This window comes from Diabrotica virgifera, chromosome 7 (assembly GCF_917563875.1).
Source record: "Diabrotica virgifera virgifera chromosome 7, PGI_DIABVI_V3a".
Classification (NCBI taxonomy): domain Eukaryota; kingdom Metazoa; phylum Arthropoda; class Insecta; order Coleoptera; family Chrysomelidae; genus Diabrotica; species Diabrotica virgifera.
Genome location: NC_065449.1, coordinates 118393088 through 118412293, shown reverse-complemented (window position 1 = coordinate 118412293; position 19206 = coordinate 118393088). Strand labels below are relative to the sequence as shown.

Below are 19206 nucleotides of genomic sequence, written 5' to 3'. Positions count from 1 at the left end.
GGATAAATCTGAACTGATCCAAACAATCAATAGTATCAAAAGCAAATCTTCCTGTTATATGTAGTACTGATGGTCTATCGATAAATTTTTTTTCAAATCTCCCAGAAAATGTGTTGGAAGTCCTCATCTCACTAATTAATGATTCTTTTGGGAAAGGTAAATTTCCATAGTGCCTATGTGCCTAAAGACAGTCATCATTATTCCTCTTCATATATAGACCTATTGCACTACTACCGGTACCCTCTAACATTATTGAGAGACCCATAGAAGCCCGACTTATGTCCTTTTTCTCACATTTTGATTAAACAGGGAATTTCTACGCAATTCGAGGTATTTCTTTAAATTGGGTCCAAGCTTGCTTGGATGATAGGAAACAACTGGTAGAGCAAATGATATAGACTCGTCTCAAAAACATTGTATGTGGGGTACCTCAAGGTTCAGTATTGGGTCCTTTACCTTTCCTTATCTTTATTAATATCATCACTAGTTTAAAAATCAAGTGCTCCAAGTATCACTTGGAGCAGCTCAAATATTGCAACCCTTCATGCTACTATAACTTCTGATCTACTTACAATAAAAACCTGGTCTGACTCTAATTTACTCTCGCTTAACGTAGATAAAACGGTAAAATTATCTTATAAAAAAGCTCTTCAACCCTTACCTCTTAATAACAGCCAGATCAGTACCGTTGACTCTGTAAAATTTCTTGCTATTTTTTTAGACAACAACCTTAAACGGTCCCTTCATATCGATTTGTTAAGAAGAAACTTGCTATGCTATAAGATCTGTTTCGAATGAACTTAATGTAGCATCTCCTAAAATAACATATTTTTCTTTGGGGTTCTGGTACAGCTGCCCAATTAGATGTTATTTTCAAATTGCAAAAAAGAGCAATAAGATATCTGTTTGGCCTCAGACGAACAACACATTGCAGAGGTTACTTCAAAGATCACCAAATCACCAAATTTTAACCCTTTCATCTTTGTATATTTTAGAAACTGTTTGCTTAGTTCGTAAACATCTACATGTCTTTCCACCAAAACCTAATCATGACTACTTCGCGAGAAATTCTACCTTTGACGTATATTTACCGACCCGTCCTCTGAGCTAGTAAAGAAATATATATTATATTCCGCAAAAAAACTTTACGATCATCTCCCTCTACAACTTAAATCTGCAGCATCGTTCCCCAAATTCCGTAAAATAACAAAAGCCTACCTATCTGAAAGACCATATTATTCAGTAGAGGATTTTCTTAATCCACAAGGAAAAAGTTTTCTTGTAGTTGGCTGTATACCATGTAATACAAAAAAACAATAAAATTCTTTATAAAAGGTATATACTTAAAATCCCTTAAAAGGGCTACATCACAGAACTAACTTTCGATTGGTTAACCAATCATCATCAGTGCTTACGTGAAATTCACATGCTAACCACCAAGATATATTTTTACAAAGATATGTGAGTCGTAGCCCTTTACAAGTAATTCGTCAAGGGAACATGGGTTAAAAATGCTAACTTAAGCATGGATGTTAGAAATATTTCGTTAATACGCCCCAGGTAACATCTGAGCTATGGTTGGACTTGTTCACATAGTGACGGTATGGCAGCAAGTCATTTGCTGCTATGAGGCTATGACCCATATATTTTTGTAAAAATATATCTTGGTGGTAGCATGTAAATTTCACGTAAGCACTGCATTGATGATGATCGGTCAACCAATCGAAAACTAGTTTTGTGATGTAACCCTTTTTAGGGATTTTAAATGTATACCTTTTATAAAAGATTTTCTTGTTTTTTGATTTTCTTATTCAATAACTAAGAATGTGTCATATGCAGCAGCTTAACTTTTAAACTTATTAGTCATTAGGTAGACAATGCAATTTGCAATTTATTTAAATTTTTAAATTTTGCTAAAATTTATTGTTTCTGTTTTGATTCATTATTATTATTATTATTTTTAATCACATTTATTGACGATTTATGTAATTTTAGTAAAATGAATTGTTATTGTTTTGTTTTCTTGACTTTTTATAAGCTTTGTCGATAAAATAGGACAATTTTCCATGACAATCAAGCATATTTCTATTGTATTGTATTAAACATAAATACGCCGGTTTGTTGTATTTTAACGATTTCTCTTGTACTTGCCTCATTATACATATATGTAGCGTCAGAGCATGACCTTCCCGACCTAAAACCTTGTTATTCTTCTACTTATGTTATAATTTCATTCAGTTTGCTTGTTATCACTTTGGTTGTTAATTTTAATGTTGTGTTTATTAAGTTAATTCCTCTGTAGTAATTCTCCGGGTCCGATTTTTCTTCTTTTTGAAGAGAGGTATTAGGATGCTTGATCGCCATTCTGGTGGTATTCTGTTTTGTTCTATTATCTTTTATATTAGTTTTAATAGTTGTTTAGTTAGATCTTGTCCTCCGTACTTTAGGAGTTCCTTCAATATTCTGTCCACTCCTGGAGATTTTCAATTTTTGAAGTGAAAACTTCTTTAGGGACGTTGTGCGATTTTTGGATAGGGGAAAAAGCATTGAATTCGCGACCGTCATCGCGACCGTTATCGCGACCGTCATCGCGACCGTCATTGCGACCATCATCGCTTAGGCTATATATTATTTATGTAGATTGTATAGAGGTATTTAAATTTAAAATAAATGTAAAACCTATTTTAGGATGGGAAAAAAGGATTTATTTCGCGACCGTCATCTCTTCGGCGAAATAAATTTTGTACGTATCTATATTATGTGTATAAGATTGGATTTTTTTCTAAAGCATAACACAATATGATTCTCGTCTAAAACAAAGTTTATTTAATTTTTACATAACTAATATTTACTAATGAAATACTAACCTAAAACAAAGAATCGACAATTAAATGTTCATGCTTTACATTTCTTATTATAAGAACTTGAATTGTCTTTTAAACTTTTAAATATTAAATTATATTAAAGCAAATTCATTTATGATTGTAATGACAACTTGCCAAAGTCAGTGTCACTACAAAGCTTACATCACCCCCCTTCGAAATGCAAATTTTCTTCGTAAAATTTAGCCGCTAAAATTAAAAGTCAGTGAGCATAGGAATGAGCTTTGTGACATGATACAATCCAATTGATCTTGTTCCACGACCGGTATTTATTTTAAAAACTGAATCCGATATTTTTTCTTCTATTTCAAAGGGACCAATTCTAATTTCATCCATTTTCTTTTTATTTAATTTGTTTCCATAGTCAACAAATACCTTATCTCCTTTTTTAAAATCATACTGTAACCTGTTCTTATTTAATAAAGATTTATTATATTCATGCGATTTTATTGACCTGTGGAGTGCTATTTTTCTGTCTTCTTCCAAATTGTTGGTTAATACATGTTTTTCTTTTAGTTCATGGGGTAACAAGTCTGTAGACTCACCAGATAGCAAATATTTAGGAGAAAATCCTGTTACAGAATGGTTTGTTTCATTATATCTATTTCTACACTCTTCTGCTACTTTTGACCAATTTGTTTTTCCTTTTGACTCATTGATTTTGCATCTTATTTTGTTGACAATTGTCTGATTTAGCCTTTCATTTAAACCGTTTGAAAACGGTGCGTCTACCGCTGTAAGTATTAATTGAATATTTCGGTTATTGAGGTAATTTTTGAATTCAATTGAATTAAATGCTGGATATTGATCTGTAAGCAAGATGTCTATTGTTTCTTCTTTAGGAATTTTTTCTAAAAGTTTAATGAAGTCTCGAGCATATTGATTCTTGGAACATAGGATATATGTATATCTAGTAAAGTGGTCAACTAATATATGTAAATATCGTTTTGTTGACCTTTGTCCTCCAAATCCTCCTATTGTGTCCAGTGACATTATTTGAAAGGGTTTAGTAGCTGGGCCTAATTGCGACATAAAGCCATATTTTCTATTTAGTCTTGTTTTGTTTTTTATACATATCTCGCAGTTTTTTCATATATTTTTAATATTTTCTGATAGATTTGGTGCAGTATAAAAGGGTTTTATTTAAGATTCTGTTTGATTTATTCCAGTATGACAATATTTTTCATGTATCTTTTTGATTATCGTTTTACTGTAATCTTCAGTTAGGACTATTTTTTTCATATTTTTCCCACTTTTTTTATAATAAATTCCATCTTCTAAAACCATGTTCTTTTCTAATTTTTTTATTTGCAAATTTTGTGCTTGGTCATGTTTTATGTCATGAATATCAATAATATTTACTGTTCTTAAGTTGTCTTCATAATTTTCATCAACTTCCAACACCGGATTTCTGCTGAGACAATCCGCTTCTGTATTATTTTTTCCTGGAAAATATTTTATTTCACAATTATATTGTGACAGATAATGTGACATATCGCCTAATTCATCGTCAGTCTGTTTCTTATATTTAACTTCTCTAAAGGTTTGTGATCTGTATAAACGGTAAAATAGTTTCCAATCAACCAATGTTGCCAAAACTTTATGCTCTCTTTTATGGCTAAACATTCTAAAAATATCGCTTTTTTCTTTTTTAGAGATTCATTTATTTTTTTAGAAAAATACGCAACTGGTTTTTCTTCACCATTTTGTTGAATTTGTTTCAAAACTGCTCCTATTCCTATGGCACTGGCATCAGTATAAATAAATATTGGTGCTTGTGGATCATAAATGGCTAGTATGGGTTTGGAACATAGATAATCTTTAATTCTCCGGAATGCATGCTCACTCTGTTCTGTCCAATTGAATGTCTGATCTTTTCTCAGCAATTTATGTAAAGGGTCAAGAACTATCGAGACATTAGGAATGTATTTTCCATAAAAGTTAATTTTGCCCAAAAATTGTCGTATTTGTTTTCTATTTTGAGGAATAGGGAAATCTTTTATTGATTTTAAATTGTCTTTTAGAGGTGAGATCGTATTCTTCTGTAATATATGTCCTAAATATTTAACAGAATCACTTGCAAACTTACATTTTGTGAATTTTAGCCTGAAACCTTCTTCTCGAATAGCCTTCAGCAATTTTTTTAAGTGTGTGATATGTTCATCAAATGTCTTAGAAAAGACCAGTATATCATCAATGAAATTTACTGCAAATCCTGTCAGGTTATTTTTTCTTATAATATTTCCCAAAATTCGTTGAAATATGGCTGGAGATGTTTTAAGTCCGAATGGTAAACAGGTCCATTGGTAATGTCCTTCTTGCGTTACAAATCCAGTTTTGTGTCGGTCTGTAATTTTTAATGGAATAGCCCAAAAAGCTGAATTTATATCCAGAGTTGTAAAATAATTACAATTTATTGTTTTTGTTATTAAATATTCTATGAGCGGAAATGGTTGTGATTGAGGTATAATTATTTTATTTAAATCTCTGAAGTCTATACATAATCTACTTTTTTTTCCTTCGTCCCTTTTAAAAGCTAAGGTAACAGGTGCCGCAAATGGACTGTAAGATTCCTCAATCAACTCATGTTTTAAAAGTTTTGAGATTTGATTTTCTATTTCTATCTTGTCTTGGACTGAACATCTATATGGTCTTTTATAGCAATATTTATCAACTTGCAAATCTATACAGGCTTCATATTTCTTCACTTTGCCAGTATCATATTTATTTTTAGCAAAAATTTCAGTGTAGCTATCCAATAATGTGTTTATCTGATTTCTTTGATCAGTGTTTAAATGTTCTGTATCTATATTAAATTTGTTTGTATCTATACCTTCATTAAAGTTCACTGCATATTCTTCTTCTTCTATATTTATTTCCATATTTTCAGTTTGTTTATCTTCAAACATATTTTTACTACTTATTTTGAAATTATTTGTATTTTGTATTTGGATATTTAAATTCTCATCATGAGTCAACCCAAATTTTTGTATTGAATCTAATCCTAGTATTAGATCATACTCAAAGTTTTCATTTTCAAAGATAAATGCATTTATTTTCTTCTTTACATGTAATAACTCTGCATCCAGCATAATCAATCCTTTAGTTTTACCTCCTCCACTTATTGTTTTTATTGTGTCATAACAATAATTAGGTTTTATATTCGTCACCTGAACTAATTTTGAATTTATTAATGTTATTCGTGAACCAGGATCATACAGCGCTTTGACTTCTAATTTATCATTTAACATCACTGAAATCTCAATTAGTGGAGGAAATTTTAGTTTTTTGAATCTTCATTACTCAGTTCAACTTCTAATAATGAATTAGAATTTACGTTTTTATCATCTGTCATTTCTTTTTCATAGTTATACCAGCAAACATTCTCTTTATGAAATCTATTTAATTTTCCTTTCTTCTCACAAATTCTACAAGATTTTTTTTCAGTTCGATTTATTTCTTGGTTATTGTATTTATTTCCAGTGCTTAAGTTTTTCTTTGTGTAGTTTTTTCTTGTTAAATTTTCTAGCCCTCTTATGCAGTTAAATAAGTCATTTGCATATTTAAGACTTTCTCTGTCTATTCTATCCGTTATGTAGTTTGGTAGACCGGTGGCAATCAAATAAATCAGGGTCGGTATATCTATGGATTTGTTTATTTCCAGCAACAGTCTTTTTTTTTTAGAGCATATTCTAACATTGATCCTTGTATATACTTAAAATTCATAGCGTACCTTATTGGTGACCAGCCTTTATCAGCAAATGTTTCACTTAAACTTTCTTTCCATACAGACCAATCAGAATCTATAGTATGTTTGATAATCATTGAAGTGTACCAATCTACGTAAGTATCGTCTAATAGTAGTTTTAGAATTTCTATTTTGTGTATATCTTTATCTATTTTTAAACGTGTACATTCACTTTCAAAATTTTGTAAGCATTGTTTGACATTTGTCGTATTTCTTGAAAATACCTCTATTGAAAATTCTGCTGCTAATCCGATCTTATTTTCTGGATTTTTTGTCAATATTGGTTTTGTCGATAACAACTCATGACTTTCTTCTAACTTTTCAAGTAAAAACCGATCAAATTGTACATTGTCATTATCTAAATATGTTGACTTTATTTCCTTGGTTAATGTTATCCAAACTTGTCTCTTGTCGTGTCTTCTCTACAGGGATCTTTTTATTTTGTCAAATATTTCATGCTTTAATATTTCCTTGTGTAAATTAACTGGTTGATACTCTATAGGCACAATAAAAGTTTGATTTTGTGTATCCGTAATGGAAGTTATGGCATAAATATTTGTCTTGTTATCATCTGGTTTAGCTTTTACAATAAATTCAATTCGTAATTTCTCCATTATGTAGGTATCCAATTTAAATTTTTTCACATGTATACGAATTGTCGATTTATAAGATTGGATTTTTTTCTAAAGCATAACACAATATGATTCTCGTCTAAAACAAAGTTTATTTAATTTTTACATAACTAATATTAACTAATGAAATACTAACCTAAAACAAAGAATCGACAATTAAATGTTCATGCTTTAGATTTCTTATTATAAGAACTTGAATTGTCTTTTAAACTTTTAAATATTAAATTATATTAAAGCAAATTCATTTATGATTGTAATGACAACTTGCCAAAGTCAGTGTCACTACAAAGCTTACATGTGTATGTATACATAAATTGTATAGAAGTATTTAAATTTAAAATAAATGTAAAACCTATTTTTGGATGGGGAAAAAGGATTTATTTCGCGACCATCATCGCGACCGTCATCTCTTCGACGAAATAAATTTTGTACGTATATTTATTGAAGTGAAAACTTCTTTAGGGACGTTGTGCACTTTTTGGATGGGAAAATGTATTAAATTGGCGACCATCATCGCGACCGTCTTCGCTTCGAAGACATAAATTTTTGAAGTGAAAACTTCTTGAGGGACGTTGTTCACTTTTTGGATGAGGAAAAAATATTAAATTGGCGACCGACATCGCTTCGACGAAATAAATTTGTGAAGAGAAAATTTTTTTAGGGACGTTGTGCACTTTTTAGATGGGAAAAAGTATTGAATTAGCGACCGTCATCGCGACCGTCATCGCTTCGAAGAAATAAATTTTTGAAGTGAAAACTTCTTGAGGGACTTTGTGCACTTTTTGGATGGGGAAAAGTATCAAATTAGCGACCATCATCGCTTCGACGAAATAGATTTATGAAGTGAACATTTCTTTAGGGAGGTTGTGCACTTTTTAGATGGGGAAAAAGTAATAAATTAGCGACCGTCATCTCTTCGACGAAATAAATATTTGAAGTGAAAACTTCTTTAGGGACGTTGTGCACTTTTTGTATGGAAAAAATTATAAAATCAGCGGCCGTCATCGCTTCGATGAAATTGATTTTTGAAGTGAAAACTTCTCGAGGGACGTTGTGCCCTTTTTGGATGGGGAAAAATTATTAAATTAGCGACCGTCATTGGAAAACTTCTTGAGGGACGTTGTGCACTTTGTGGATGGGGAAAAAGTATTAAATTAGAGAATGTCATCGCTTCGACGAAATTTTTTTGAATTGAAAATTTCTTTAGGGATGTTTTGCACTTTTTGGATGGGGAAAAAGTATTGAATTTGCGACCATCATCACTTCGCTGAAATAAATTTTGTACGTAGGTATATAAATTATGTGTATGTATACAAAATAGTCTAGGGTATACGCATCGCGTATATGATATAAGGTATACGCATCGCGTATATAATATAGCACTTCTTTTTGGATGGGGAAAAAGCATTGAGCTCGGAATTTATTTACTGTAAGAAGTTTTCACTGTGACCATCACAGGCCTTTTTATTGAAGTATGCACTTTTAAGGCATCTATATTTTATGTAAAGGGTTTTTACCCAGATATTTTCTTTTGTGGCTCAGCTAGCATCCAGTTTATCGAACACTGATGATGATTTTTTATAAAAATCGAAAACGTTTTGTTGTGATGTAGCCCTTTTAAGGGATTTTTAATAAAAAAATTTTTATACCTTTTACAAAGGATTTCTTTCCAATTTTTCACTTCTGTCGGCACTCCCACGAGTGCCTTCATTTTTTTTTTAATTTTCTTAATGATTCCTTTACCTCTCCCTCCTCGATGTTTATTTCTTCGTTTGACATAACTTTAGGTGTTGGTGATAGTCTGCCCATATTTCCTTCTGAATGTGTTTCGTTTTTATTAATTCGTTTATCTCCTTTCTGTGTCCTCTGATCATTCTCGATGCTTCTTTTTATGTTCCGTAAAAGTCGTGTTCCATCTGTCTGTTTCGAGAAACTCTGCCAGTGTTCCCTTTTTATTTGTCTCACTAAAGTATTCGCTTCGTTTCTGATTCGCTTGTAGTGGTTGTGTGCCTGTTGTGTTTGTTTTGTTCTGTATTGTAAAAAGGCTTTCTTCTTTTCTTCACATTTTATCTTCACTCCCCTCTAAACCATGGGGTTTTCTTTTTTCGTCTTTTATTATTCGTTACTTGCCTCTCTCCTGAAGTGATTCTGTTGCTGCGTTAATTAATTATGTTACTTTTGAGTTTTTCCCAGCTTTCCTCGGTATTATCGTTTTCTAGTATTCCATTCTCAGCAATATCCTCTGAAATTTTTTTCTGTATAAGTATTCCGTGTTTAGTCCTTCGACTTTGTGTTGGTGCTCTCTTAGGTGTGAAGTATTTCATGGTGATTCTAATTTTACATCATACTAGGCTGTGCGCTGTGGTGACTACCTACATCATCTCCTAAGTCGAGGCATCTTACGTCGATTATTTTTGATGGATGTATATCCCTCTTAGCTACAACATAATCTTGATTATTATGTTGAATATGTTATCTTTGAGTTTTTTTTCAGCTTTCCTCGATGTTATCGTTTTCTAATATTCCATTCTCAGCAATCTTCTCTAAAAATTGCTTTTTACAATTAAATGTTCAAATTGTCACCCAGCTGCCTCTTGAATGGTAATGGTTTTAAAATGGTGCAAAATGTTGAATATTGGCAATGTTGCAAACTTTTTAGTAGAATTGTGTTTATTGACAGGTGATTTTGTACAGCCATATACGGAAATAATTTTGCTGTTTTTTTCTGTAATTTTCGTTCCTCAGAAATATTGTTGTGATTTGAGATATTGTTTAGGTATGCTCCTAGAAATTATTTTTATTAAGGGCATAGGCGCAAAATGTCGCCTGTCAAAATGTTCAATGTGTTTTAAATGGATTCATTTTTTTTTCAAATCCTGAGAAAACTAATAAGTACTTTTGAAAATTTTAAACGCACAATTACAGATTACATTATTACTGAGGGCCGAAAGTCCCTGAAAATTTATGTAATATATAATTTGATAAGATACAGGGGTGAAAATAAAAGAGAAAATTTAATGTGATTTTTAATTGCAAATATTTCATTCAAAAGAAACTTTTGATTTATTCTAAGGGACTTTCGGCCCTCGGTAATAACGTGATCTTTCAGTCCGCGTTTAAATTTTTTTAAAATATCCACTTATTAGTTTCCTCAGGATTCTAAAAATTTAATAAATTTAAAAACACATTGAAAATTTTGACTGTTTCAAATATTATCATTCCATTTTTTTCTAGGATTTTTAAGATTATTTCTTCCTCTTGGTGAGTTGCCGTGGGCTATTGGATGGATTTATTATATTGCAGATTGATTGTGTATCTGATTAAATATGAATCTTTTTTCGTTTGATCCTCTAATTTATTTTCTGAAATAGAGTACTTATTTTTCTTACGGTGTGGAGATTCTATTTATTTTGTGTCAAGACGTGAACACTGAATGAGTACTAACAGGTACATCAAAATGAATCATCTGAACTACGGACTTATGGAATGGAATAATACTGAAAATACCCTAGGCTGATAAAATATCAAATGTGGAGGTACTCGGAAGAAAGAGGAAACGAAAATAATTACTATTTACCAGCAAAAAGTCGCAAACTGAAGAATTTTGGACCTGTTGTGTGGGGAGGTAAATATAAATTTCTACAAAACATACTTGGGGAAGAAGAAGTATATGAAGAAGAAAGATGGCTTGGCTGCGACACACAAAGTGCGGTTTGGTTGTTCAACTGTTCTGTGTAATTATATCTAAGATCATTCCTGCAGGTATAGGATGATACATTTCAAACGTTAGATTGTATTTACGTATATTTGCTGATATGCATAATGAATTTCTACCATTAGCACAATATTTGAAACAGCGTGTACATTAGCATATTATATTACCAATATTCTGTTTTTACTTAGAAAAGTCCTGCATGGAAAAACGATAGAGCAAAAACATCCGTTGCATTTACTTCTGGGAGATTGAGGGGTATGTTTCCTGTCGTCCAAAATACAATGAAAGAATTGGAGAAATTTGTTAATGAAAACAAAACGATTGTCGATGCAAAGGAAGTGGCTGCATTGTTTTCTACTGACCTTATTGCCCAGTGTGCTTTTGGTAAGTGGTTAGAGAAAGTTACTTTTAATTATTAATTTTAAAAATGATGTATATGTTATAGTCAAAGCCCGAATTTCAGGCACTCCTAGGTTTGACTAGGCAATCCTCAGGTCTGACTGACGGTCTTAGTTAAAGTCCGAAATAAATTACAGTTTACGCCTTTGACTAGTCAAACTTAGGAGAGACTAAGTTAGTCAGGCAAAGGTCGAAGTTTAATTTTATGAAATCGGGGTTTGACTAGTCAAACCCCGATCAGCTAAATATAAAATAAAACGTAATTTTTTAATTTAATGTTCATTATTTTTATATTGTCGTAAATAAAATAAAAAAATTAGTGTTTATTCACACATGTTGACGCATTGTGGCATTTAGAGTTGCACAATACGTTAGGCCTTTTACACTTACGTAATTTGGAAGAGCATTTCTTATTGCAGTAGCATTTTGTAAATCCTTGTCCTCCAAATTTAGAATCTTTGTACTAATTTCTCTTAGAGACAGAGACAGCTTAACTTCTGGAACATCTTAGAAATTAGGAAATTTCTCTTTGCATTCTGTTATTTGATTTCTTGAAAAAAGTGTGTTTATTGTTCCGTATTTCGTACCAACTCTATATAAACCGCCAATTGTTTTACCTTGTATGATACCCAAAATATTTCAAGCATCTCCTTTGGCTCTATCAAAGCTGGGGATAGGTATAATTACAGTTTTTCCGATCGAAATTGGAGGACATTTTTTTCATTTAATTGCTTCATAGCATTAGGCTGGGCATGAAGACCTTCAATCGCATTTCCTTTATTTATTTTAATCTTTTCTGTCTTTGCACAACGCATGCTCGAACGCGTGCCAAGGAGATGCTCGAGATATTTTGAGTATGTTATCATTCTTATCATACAAGATAAAACAATAACTGACGGTTTATATAGAGTTGACACGAAATACGGAATAACAAACCCACTTTTTTCAAGAAATCAAATAAGAGAATGCAAAGAGAATTTTCCAAATTTCGCAGATGTTCCAGACGTTAAGCTGTCTCTAAGAGAAATCAGTACAAAATATTCTAAATTTGGAGGACAAAGATTTATAAAATACCACTGCAATAAGAAATGCTCTTCAAAACCATGTATGTAAGTGTAAAAGGGCAAACGTATTGTGCAACTCTAAATGCCATAATGATAATGCCTCAACGTGCGAGAATAAACACTATTTTTTTATTTTAATTACGACAATATAAAAATAATAAACATTACAATTAAAAAATGACGTTTTATTAAACCTAACCTAACAAATTACAAATTTTAATAGCTGATCGGGGTTTGATTAGTCAAACCCCGATTTCATAAAATTAAATTTCGACTTTGTCTGACCAATTTAGTCTCTCCTAGGTTTGACTAGTCAAAGGTCGAAACTGTACTTTATTTCGGGCTTTGACTAAGACCGTCAGTCAGACCTGAGGATTACCTATACTAGTCAAACCTAGGAGTGCCTGAAATTCGGGCTTTGACTATAATATATATATATATATATATATATATATATATATATATATATATATATATATATATATATATATATATATATGATAATTTGAAAATCCGAAATTGGTGTGTGTCGACATTCAACGGTGAATTTCGATACACACAAAATGCCTTGGTGAAAGACCGAACATTTATACATTTTTTTATAGTTTTGGAGTATCACCGGTGTATATCGACAAACGCAAAATAGTTTCGGAGAATATCGGAAATAAATAGTTCTCCGGTAAGTCTTATGCAAGGTTTAGAAGCACGTGCTAATTGGATTTTATATTAGGGATTATATTATTTCTGATCAATGTCTACTGCAGTAACTTGAGATGAGTTTTTTCAAAAATTACTTGCCCTAACTAAAAATAAACGAGAAGACAATTGTTTTTATTTTTCACAAGAAAGATACTTACTCTAAAATAGTATTCGAAGCGAATTCTGCTAAAAATGAATGCAGTTGGACTAAAGGCGTTTAAAACGTTTTGACATTTTAAAGTTAATGACGATGACAAGTTAATTGCGACATTAAAACCAGAAGAAACAAATACCCAGTGTTGTCACAAATGAAGAGTTGTTTGTTAAACCAAAAAGGGGCCTAGCGTCGTCATGTCTCATTTACCATGAAATTGAAAATATTGAAGCTGAGGAACAGCTAGAAGCCTATTTGAAGACATTTCATGAAAACTCGATTGAAACAGATCCGCAAACTAACACGCCTATATTATCACAAGCACCGACTGATTCGCAGTGTAGCACTTCTACAGGGTGAGGCAAATAAAGGGCCTATTAGAAATATCTCGAGAACTAAAGGCAACAGAATCATGAAAATGGGAATAAAGGGGTTTTGAAGGATGATCTATTAAATGAAAATATTTTCATCTCTTTGCAACTTCCGGTTATACCGGAAGTTGCTTATAAATTCGTTTTTTTAAATGGGACACCCTGTATATTTTTACTTGTTTAGATTCTCTTCAATGTCTTCTTTCTTAAAATATGAGATTTTGTAATATTATACAGGGTATTTTAAAAGATAATTACGTTTTTTTAAATTTCGTAGCAAAATTAACACCCTGTAGAATTGTAGTAGTTTGCCATCTAAAACTCTACTTACGTTCAATTGATTTTTAATATACTCTACTATTGTTAAGAATCATTAGTATAGGTAAATTTTTAATTTTAGTATACAGGGTTGGTCGAAACTCGGAATGAGTATTTTCTGAGTTTTCTTAAATGGAACACCCTGTATTTTAGTATTGTAATGAAATGATATTTTATGGTACATTTTTATTTTTTAAGCATTCCCTATACCTAAATGCTTTAATTTGTGCTTAATTGTTAATCGCACCAACAATCTTAACTAAGTAGGTATTTCGATAGCTAAACCATTATTGGTAATTTTAAGGACCAGTCTGGATTAATATGTATTTATTTCTGAAAAATTATTTAAGATTAAGTATTTTCACGACCAACCTAATAAAATTTTACGTATTTTTTGTTGCAATTAATGTTTAGCTTGAATCACCAATAACTCACAAATTAAAGCAGTTAGGTATAGGGAATGCTTAAGAAATAAAAAAGTACTATAAAATATCATTTCACTACAATACAAAAATACAGGGTGTTCCGTTTAAGAAAACTCAGAAAATACTCATTCCGAGTTTCGACCAACCCTGTATACTAAAATTAAAAATTTAGCTATACTAATGATTCTTAACAATAGTAGAGTATATTAAAAATCATTTGAACGTAAGTAGAGTTTTAGATGTCAAACTACTACTAGTCGGAGAGATAGAAGCGGATTTTGTGCGTGATAAGTAATATGGAAAAACTATACGGGGATATGTTGAATTAGTTGTGTACATGACTTTCATCAACGGCCGGAAACCAGAGTTGGGGCCGAGGGTAGTTATAAGGGGTCAAAGTCGCGGATTTTATTATTTTTTTATGACGCTCATGATCGAGATAGTACACCAAAATTTGGGAATAAGTAGTTCATGACGTAACTAAGTAAAATCTCTAGGGGCGGTATGCTGCGTGGCCGACAAAGGGGTGGGGGTAGGGGTTAATATAAAAAGTATAAAGGGTTTTTTGTGACGTTTGTGATTGAGATAGTGGACCAAAATTTGGGAATAAGTAGATCATGACATTACTAAGTAAAATCCCCAGAGCCGGAAACCAGAGTTGGGGATGAGGGTAGTTTTAAGGGGTCAAAGTCTCAGTGTGTATTATTTTTTTTTGTGACGCGGCACAACATTTGTCCCCGACGTAGCATTCCGCACCTCGAGATTTTACTTAGTAATGTCAGGATCTACTTATTCGCAAATTTTGGTGCACTATCTCGATCACGAACGGCAAAAAACCCCCATATATTTTTATGCTCACCCCTGCCGACCACCTCTTTGTACCCCAAGCAGCATTCCGCCCCTGAAGATTTTACTTAGTTGCGTCATAACATACTTACTCCCAAATTTTGGTGCACTATCTCGATCATGAGCGTCACAAAAAAATAATAAAAACGGCGATTTTGACCCCTTATAACTACCCTCATGTCCAACTCTGGTTTCCGGCTCTGAGGATTTTACTTAGTTATGTCATGGTCTACTTATTCCCAAATTTTGGTGCACTCTGTCAATCACGAACATAGCAAAAAATCCCCTTATATTTTTTGCATCCACCCCTGCCCCACCCCTTTGTCGGCCACGCAGAGTGCCACCCCTGGAGATTTTACTTAGTTACGTCATGACCTACTTATTCCCAAATTTTGGTGCACTCTGTCGATCATGAGCGTCACAAGAAAAATAATAAAAACGGCGAATTTGACCCCTTATAACTACCCTCATCCCCAACTCTGGTTTCCGGCTCTGGGGATTTTACTTAGTAATGTCATGATCTACTTATTCCCAAATTTTGGTCCACTATCTCAATCACAAACGTCACAAAAAACCCTTTATATTTTTTATATTAACCCCTACCCCCACCCCTTTGTCTGCCACGCAGCATTCCGCCCCTAGAGATTTTACTTAGTTACGTCATGAACTACTTATGCCCAAATTTTGGTGTACTATCTCGATCATGAGCGTCATAAAAAAAATAATAAAATCCGCGACTTTGACCCCTTATAACTACCCTCGGCCCCAACTCTGGTTTCAGGCCTTTGGTGAAAGTTATGTACACAACTAATTCAACATATCCCCGTATAGTTTTTTCATATTACTTATCACGCACAAAATCCGCTCCCAGCTCTTAGACTATACAATTCTACCGGGTGTGAATGTTGCTACGAAATTAATAAAAAAACGTAATTATCTTTTAAAATACCCTGTATAATATTACAAAACCTTATATTTTAAGAAAGAAGACATCGAAGAGAATCCAAAAATGTAAAAATATAAAAAAACGAAGTTAAGGCATCCATTTAAAAAAACGAAGTTATAAGCAACTTCCGGTATAACCGGAAGTTGCAAAGACATGAAAATATTTTCATTTAATAGATCATCCTTCAAAACCATTTTATTCCAATTTTCATGATTCTGCTGCCTTTAGTTCTCGAGATATTTCTAATAGGCCAGTTATCTGCCTCACCCTATATATCTCAATAATTATTAACTCGTTTTGAGCCTAACGAAATGTTTAGCAGCTTGTGCTAATTCGAAAAGTGGAGGATAAGGCTATACACCTTATAACTGCAAAAGAAAGTGCTCCACGGCTAATTGTTGTTTTAAGGGGAAAGGCGCAAAATGTCGCTTGTCAAAATTTTCAATGTGTTTTAAATGTAATCAATTTTTTCGAATCCTGAGAAAACTAATAAATATTTTTAAAAACTTTTAACGCAAAAGAAATATTACATTATTACTGAGGGCCGAAAGTCCCTGAAAACTTCTATAATGTTTATTTTAATAAGTTACACATGTGAAAATAAAAGGGAAAATTTAGTGTTATTTTTAATTGCAAACATTTCATTCAAAAGAATCTTTTTATTTATTCTAAGGGACTTTCGACCCTCGGTAATAACGTAATCTTTAATTCTGCGTTTAAATTTTTCAAAAATATTTATTAGTTTTCTCAGGATTCGAAAAAAAATGATTACATTTAAAACACATTGACAATTTTGATAAGCGGCATTTTGCGCCTTTCCCCTTAAAGACAAAGGGCTTTTGTACAGTTCAAAGTGCCATGGTTGTTTAAGCTGTTCCAATAAATAAGATTATACATACATAATGTTGATTATTTCATTCATAGGAGATTCTGACTAATAGAAAGCTACAGATTTTAACTTCCAATCGTGTAGTACGATTTTTCATCACGTGATTAATTCTGTCCCATCAGATTATTATTACGTCGGTAACTTTCTACTGTAGAAAATTACAGTGGGAATTTTTTTAAGCAGATTGTTTTTGTTTAATTGCAACCAGTTTCCTAGTTTTGACAACTGCCACATTTAAGAAAATATCCATAATAAACTTTTAGTTCTGCATCTAATCTTAAATTGTTACGAGGAGAACAAAAATCGGCAAATTTAAGCACTCGATTTACTTGGGTAAGATTATTATTTCATAAGTAAAACTGTATTTATAAATAATTTTATCCAATAGAAAGCTACTCATTCAACATTTTATCCAATATTTTATTAATATCTTCGTCTTAATATTTGCTAAACTGTGATGTTCACTTTGACGAGTTGAAAAATGTATGTGATTTTTTGGGAATTAATTGGGATCAAGGTCACTAAATGTTTTTATACAAAGACTTGAATTTTATATATAATTATTAAAAAATAACCTTACGAATATCACGCGACAGTAAGAATAAATAAGAAAATAATGCTTCCCTTTTTCTCAAACTTGTTGTTATTGGGCAATGGCCACTCGAGCCCTGTGGACTCTCGTGTCTATTGCCAGACAACAAGTTTTCGAAAAATTGTCGAATTATTGTCAGTTTATTCTCACTCTCTTGTGATATTAATGTCGACAATTTTTGATAATATCCCGTCGTCAAGCATTACGCCAGATGCCCTTCGTTACTACCCAAAAATGAACATTCAGTGACATTAATGACAATTATTAACGTTTTACAACTTGCCACAGAAAATACCAAGAAACAGGTTTAGCAAATATTCAGGTGAAGGTATCCATAAAATATTAGTTAAAATGATTTAAAAAGACAGTTTTATTCATTAGATAATCTCAGCGAATTACGCTCGATCTTTAAAATTATTATCGACTTGTGGCACTTTGACATAATTTCACTCCCTTTGGGGTCGTGAAATTGAAACTCTCAAAGTGTCACAAAACGATAATTTAGAGCTCTCGCGTAATTACTACCGATAATATTTTAGTTACCAATAGCTACTCTACTGTTTGTTTTAAATACAATAATCTTCTTATGTGTATCTATATATTAAAACAATTTTCGCAATAAAAAACATACCCAACTAATTTTGTATTTTTCCGTGATAAAAAAAATTTATTTTTAACATACAGCAAAAATATATGATGAATATCGACATTCACCTGTGAATGTAACAAAATAAATATGATATTTAACCAATAATTCGAACAAACGCCAAGCGACTTGGTGCATGTTGACATTCACTGGAGTTGTTCTGAAGCTATTTCTTTGAGGTCCACTCCCCCCTTTTTCGATTTGAGGGTCAAAAAAAAGCTCATTCGTTTGTATTGCGTTAGTACTGGATTGTATCACCCTTCATTCGTTTGTACTGCCCCCACCCTTTTAAATCTGCCTGGAGGGGCTGGTGACATGCCATCCCCCCTTTTTCGATATGGGGGTTCGGGATGGGTATGTTCGTTTGTACTACGTTAGTATCGGATTGTATCGCTATTATTTTGTATGTACCGGCCCCACCCGTCTAGATTGGCCTGGGGGGCCAGTGACATGCTACCCCTCTACTATGCATTCTTTGCCATCTGAATGTCAAAAATAGGCTATTTCGTTTGTACTGCGTTAGTACTGGATTGTACCGCCTACTTTTTTACCGATTGTACCGCCTACTGTATTTGTTTGTACTACCCCTACCCTTCTACATTTAAAACAGAGAAGGATTAGCGCTAGCAGTAAGGAGTCTCTCGGTAGCCGCCGAAGAGACAAGACGTGCAGAGTGCGGACGAGCAGCAGTAGCAGCGCAACAAGTCGAGGAGAGGGAAGTGCTTTGGTGTAACGTACTTCTTAGTACGGCTGTGAATGTAAGCACAGCAACACTAGAGCGCTCGCTCTCGCTAGACGCGAAGACGTGGAAGCAGAGGCAAAAGCCAACCTCTTGGATGTGGTGAAACTCAGGAAGTTTGATTTCATTGAATTTTCTGAG

At 32.6% G+C, this 19206-nt stretch overlaps 1 protein-coding gene across 2 annotated transcripts in view; it reads left to right on the top strand.

The window, feature by feature from the left end:
* The window catches only part of LOC126887612 (cytochrome P450 6k1-like), a 145214-nt gene that overhangs the window by 72232 nt on the left and 53776 nt on the right, over positions 1 to 19206 (top strand). For both annotated transcript variants that reach the window (XM_050655205.1, XM_050655206.1), the window contains exon 3: positions 11166 to 11361. In XM_050655205.1, the coding sequence (XP_050511162.1) occupies positions 11166 to 11361 (196 nt within the window). The remainder of the gene's footprint in view (positions 1 to 11165; positions 11362 to 19206) is intronic.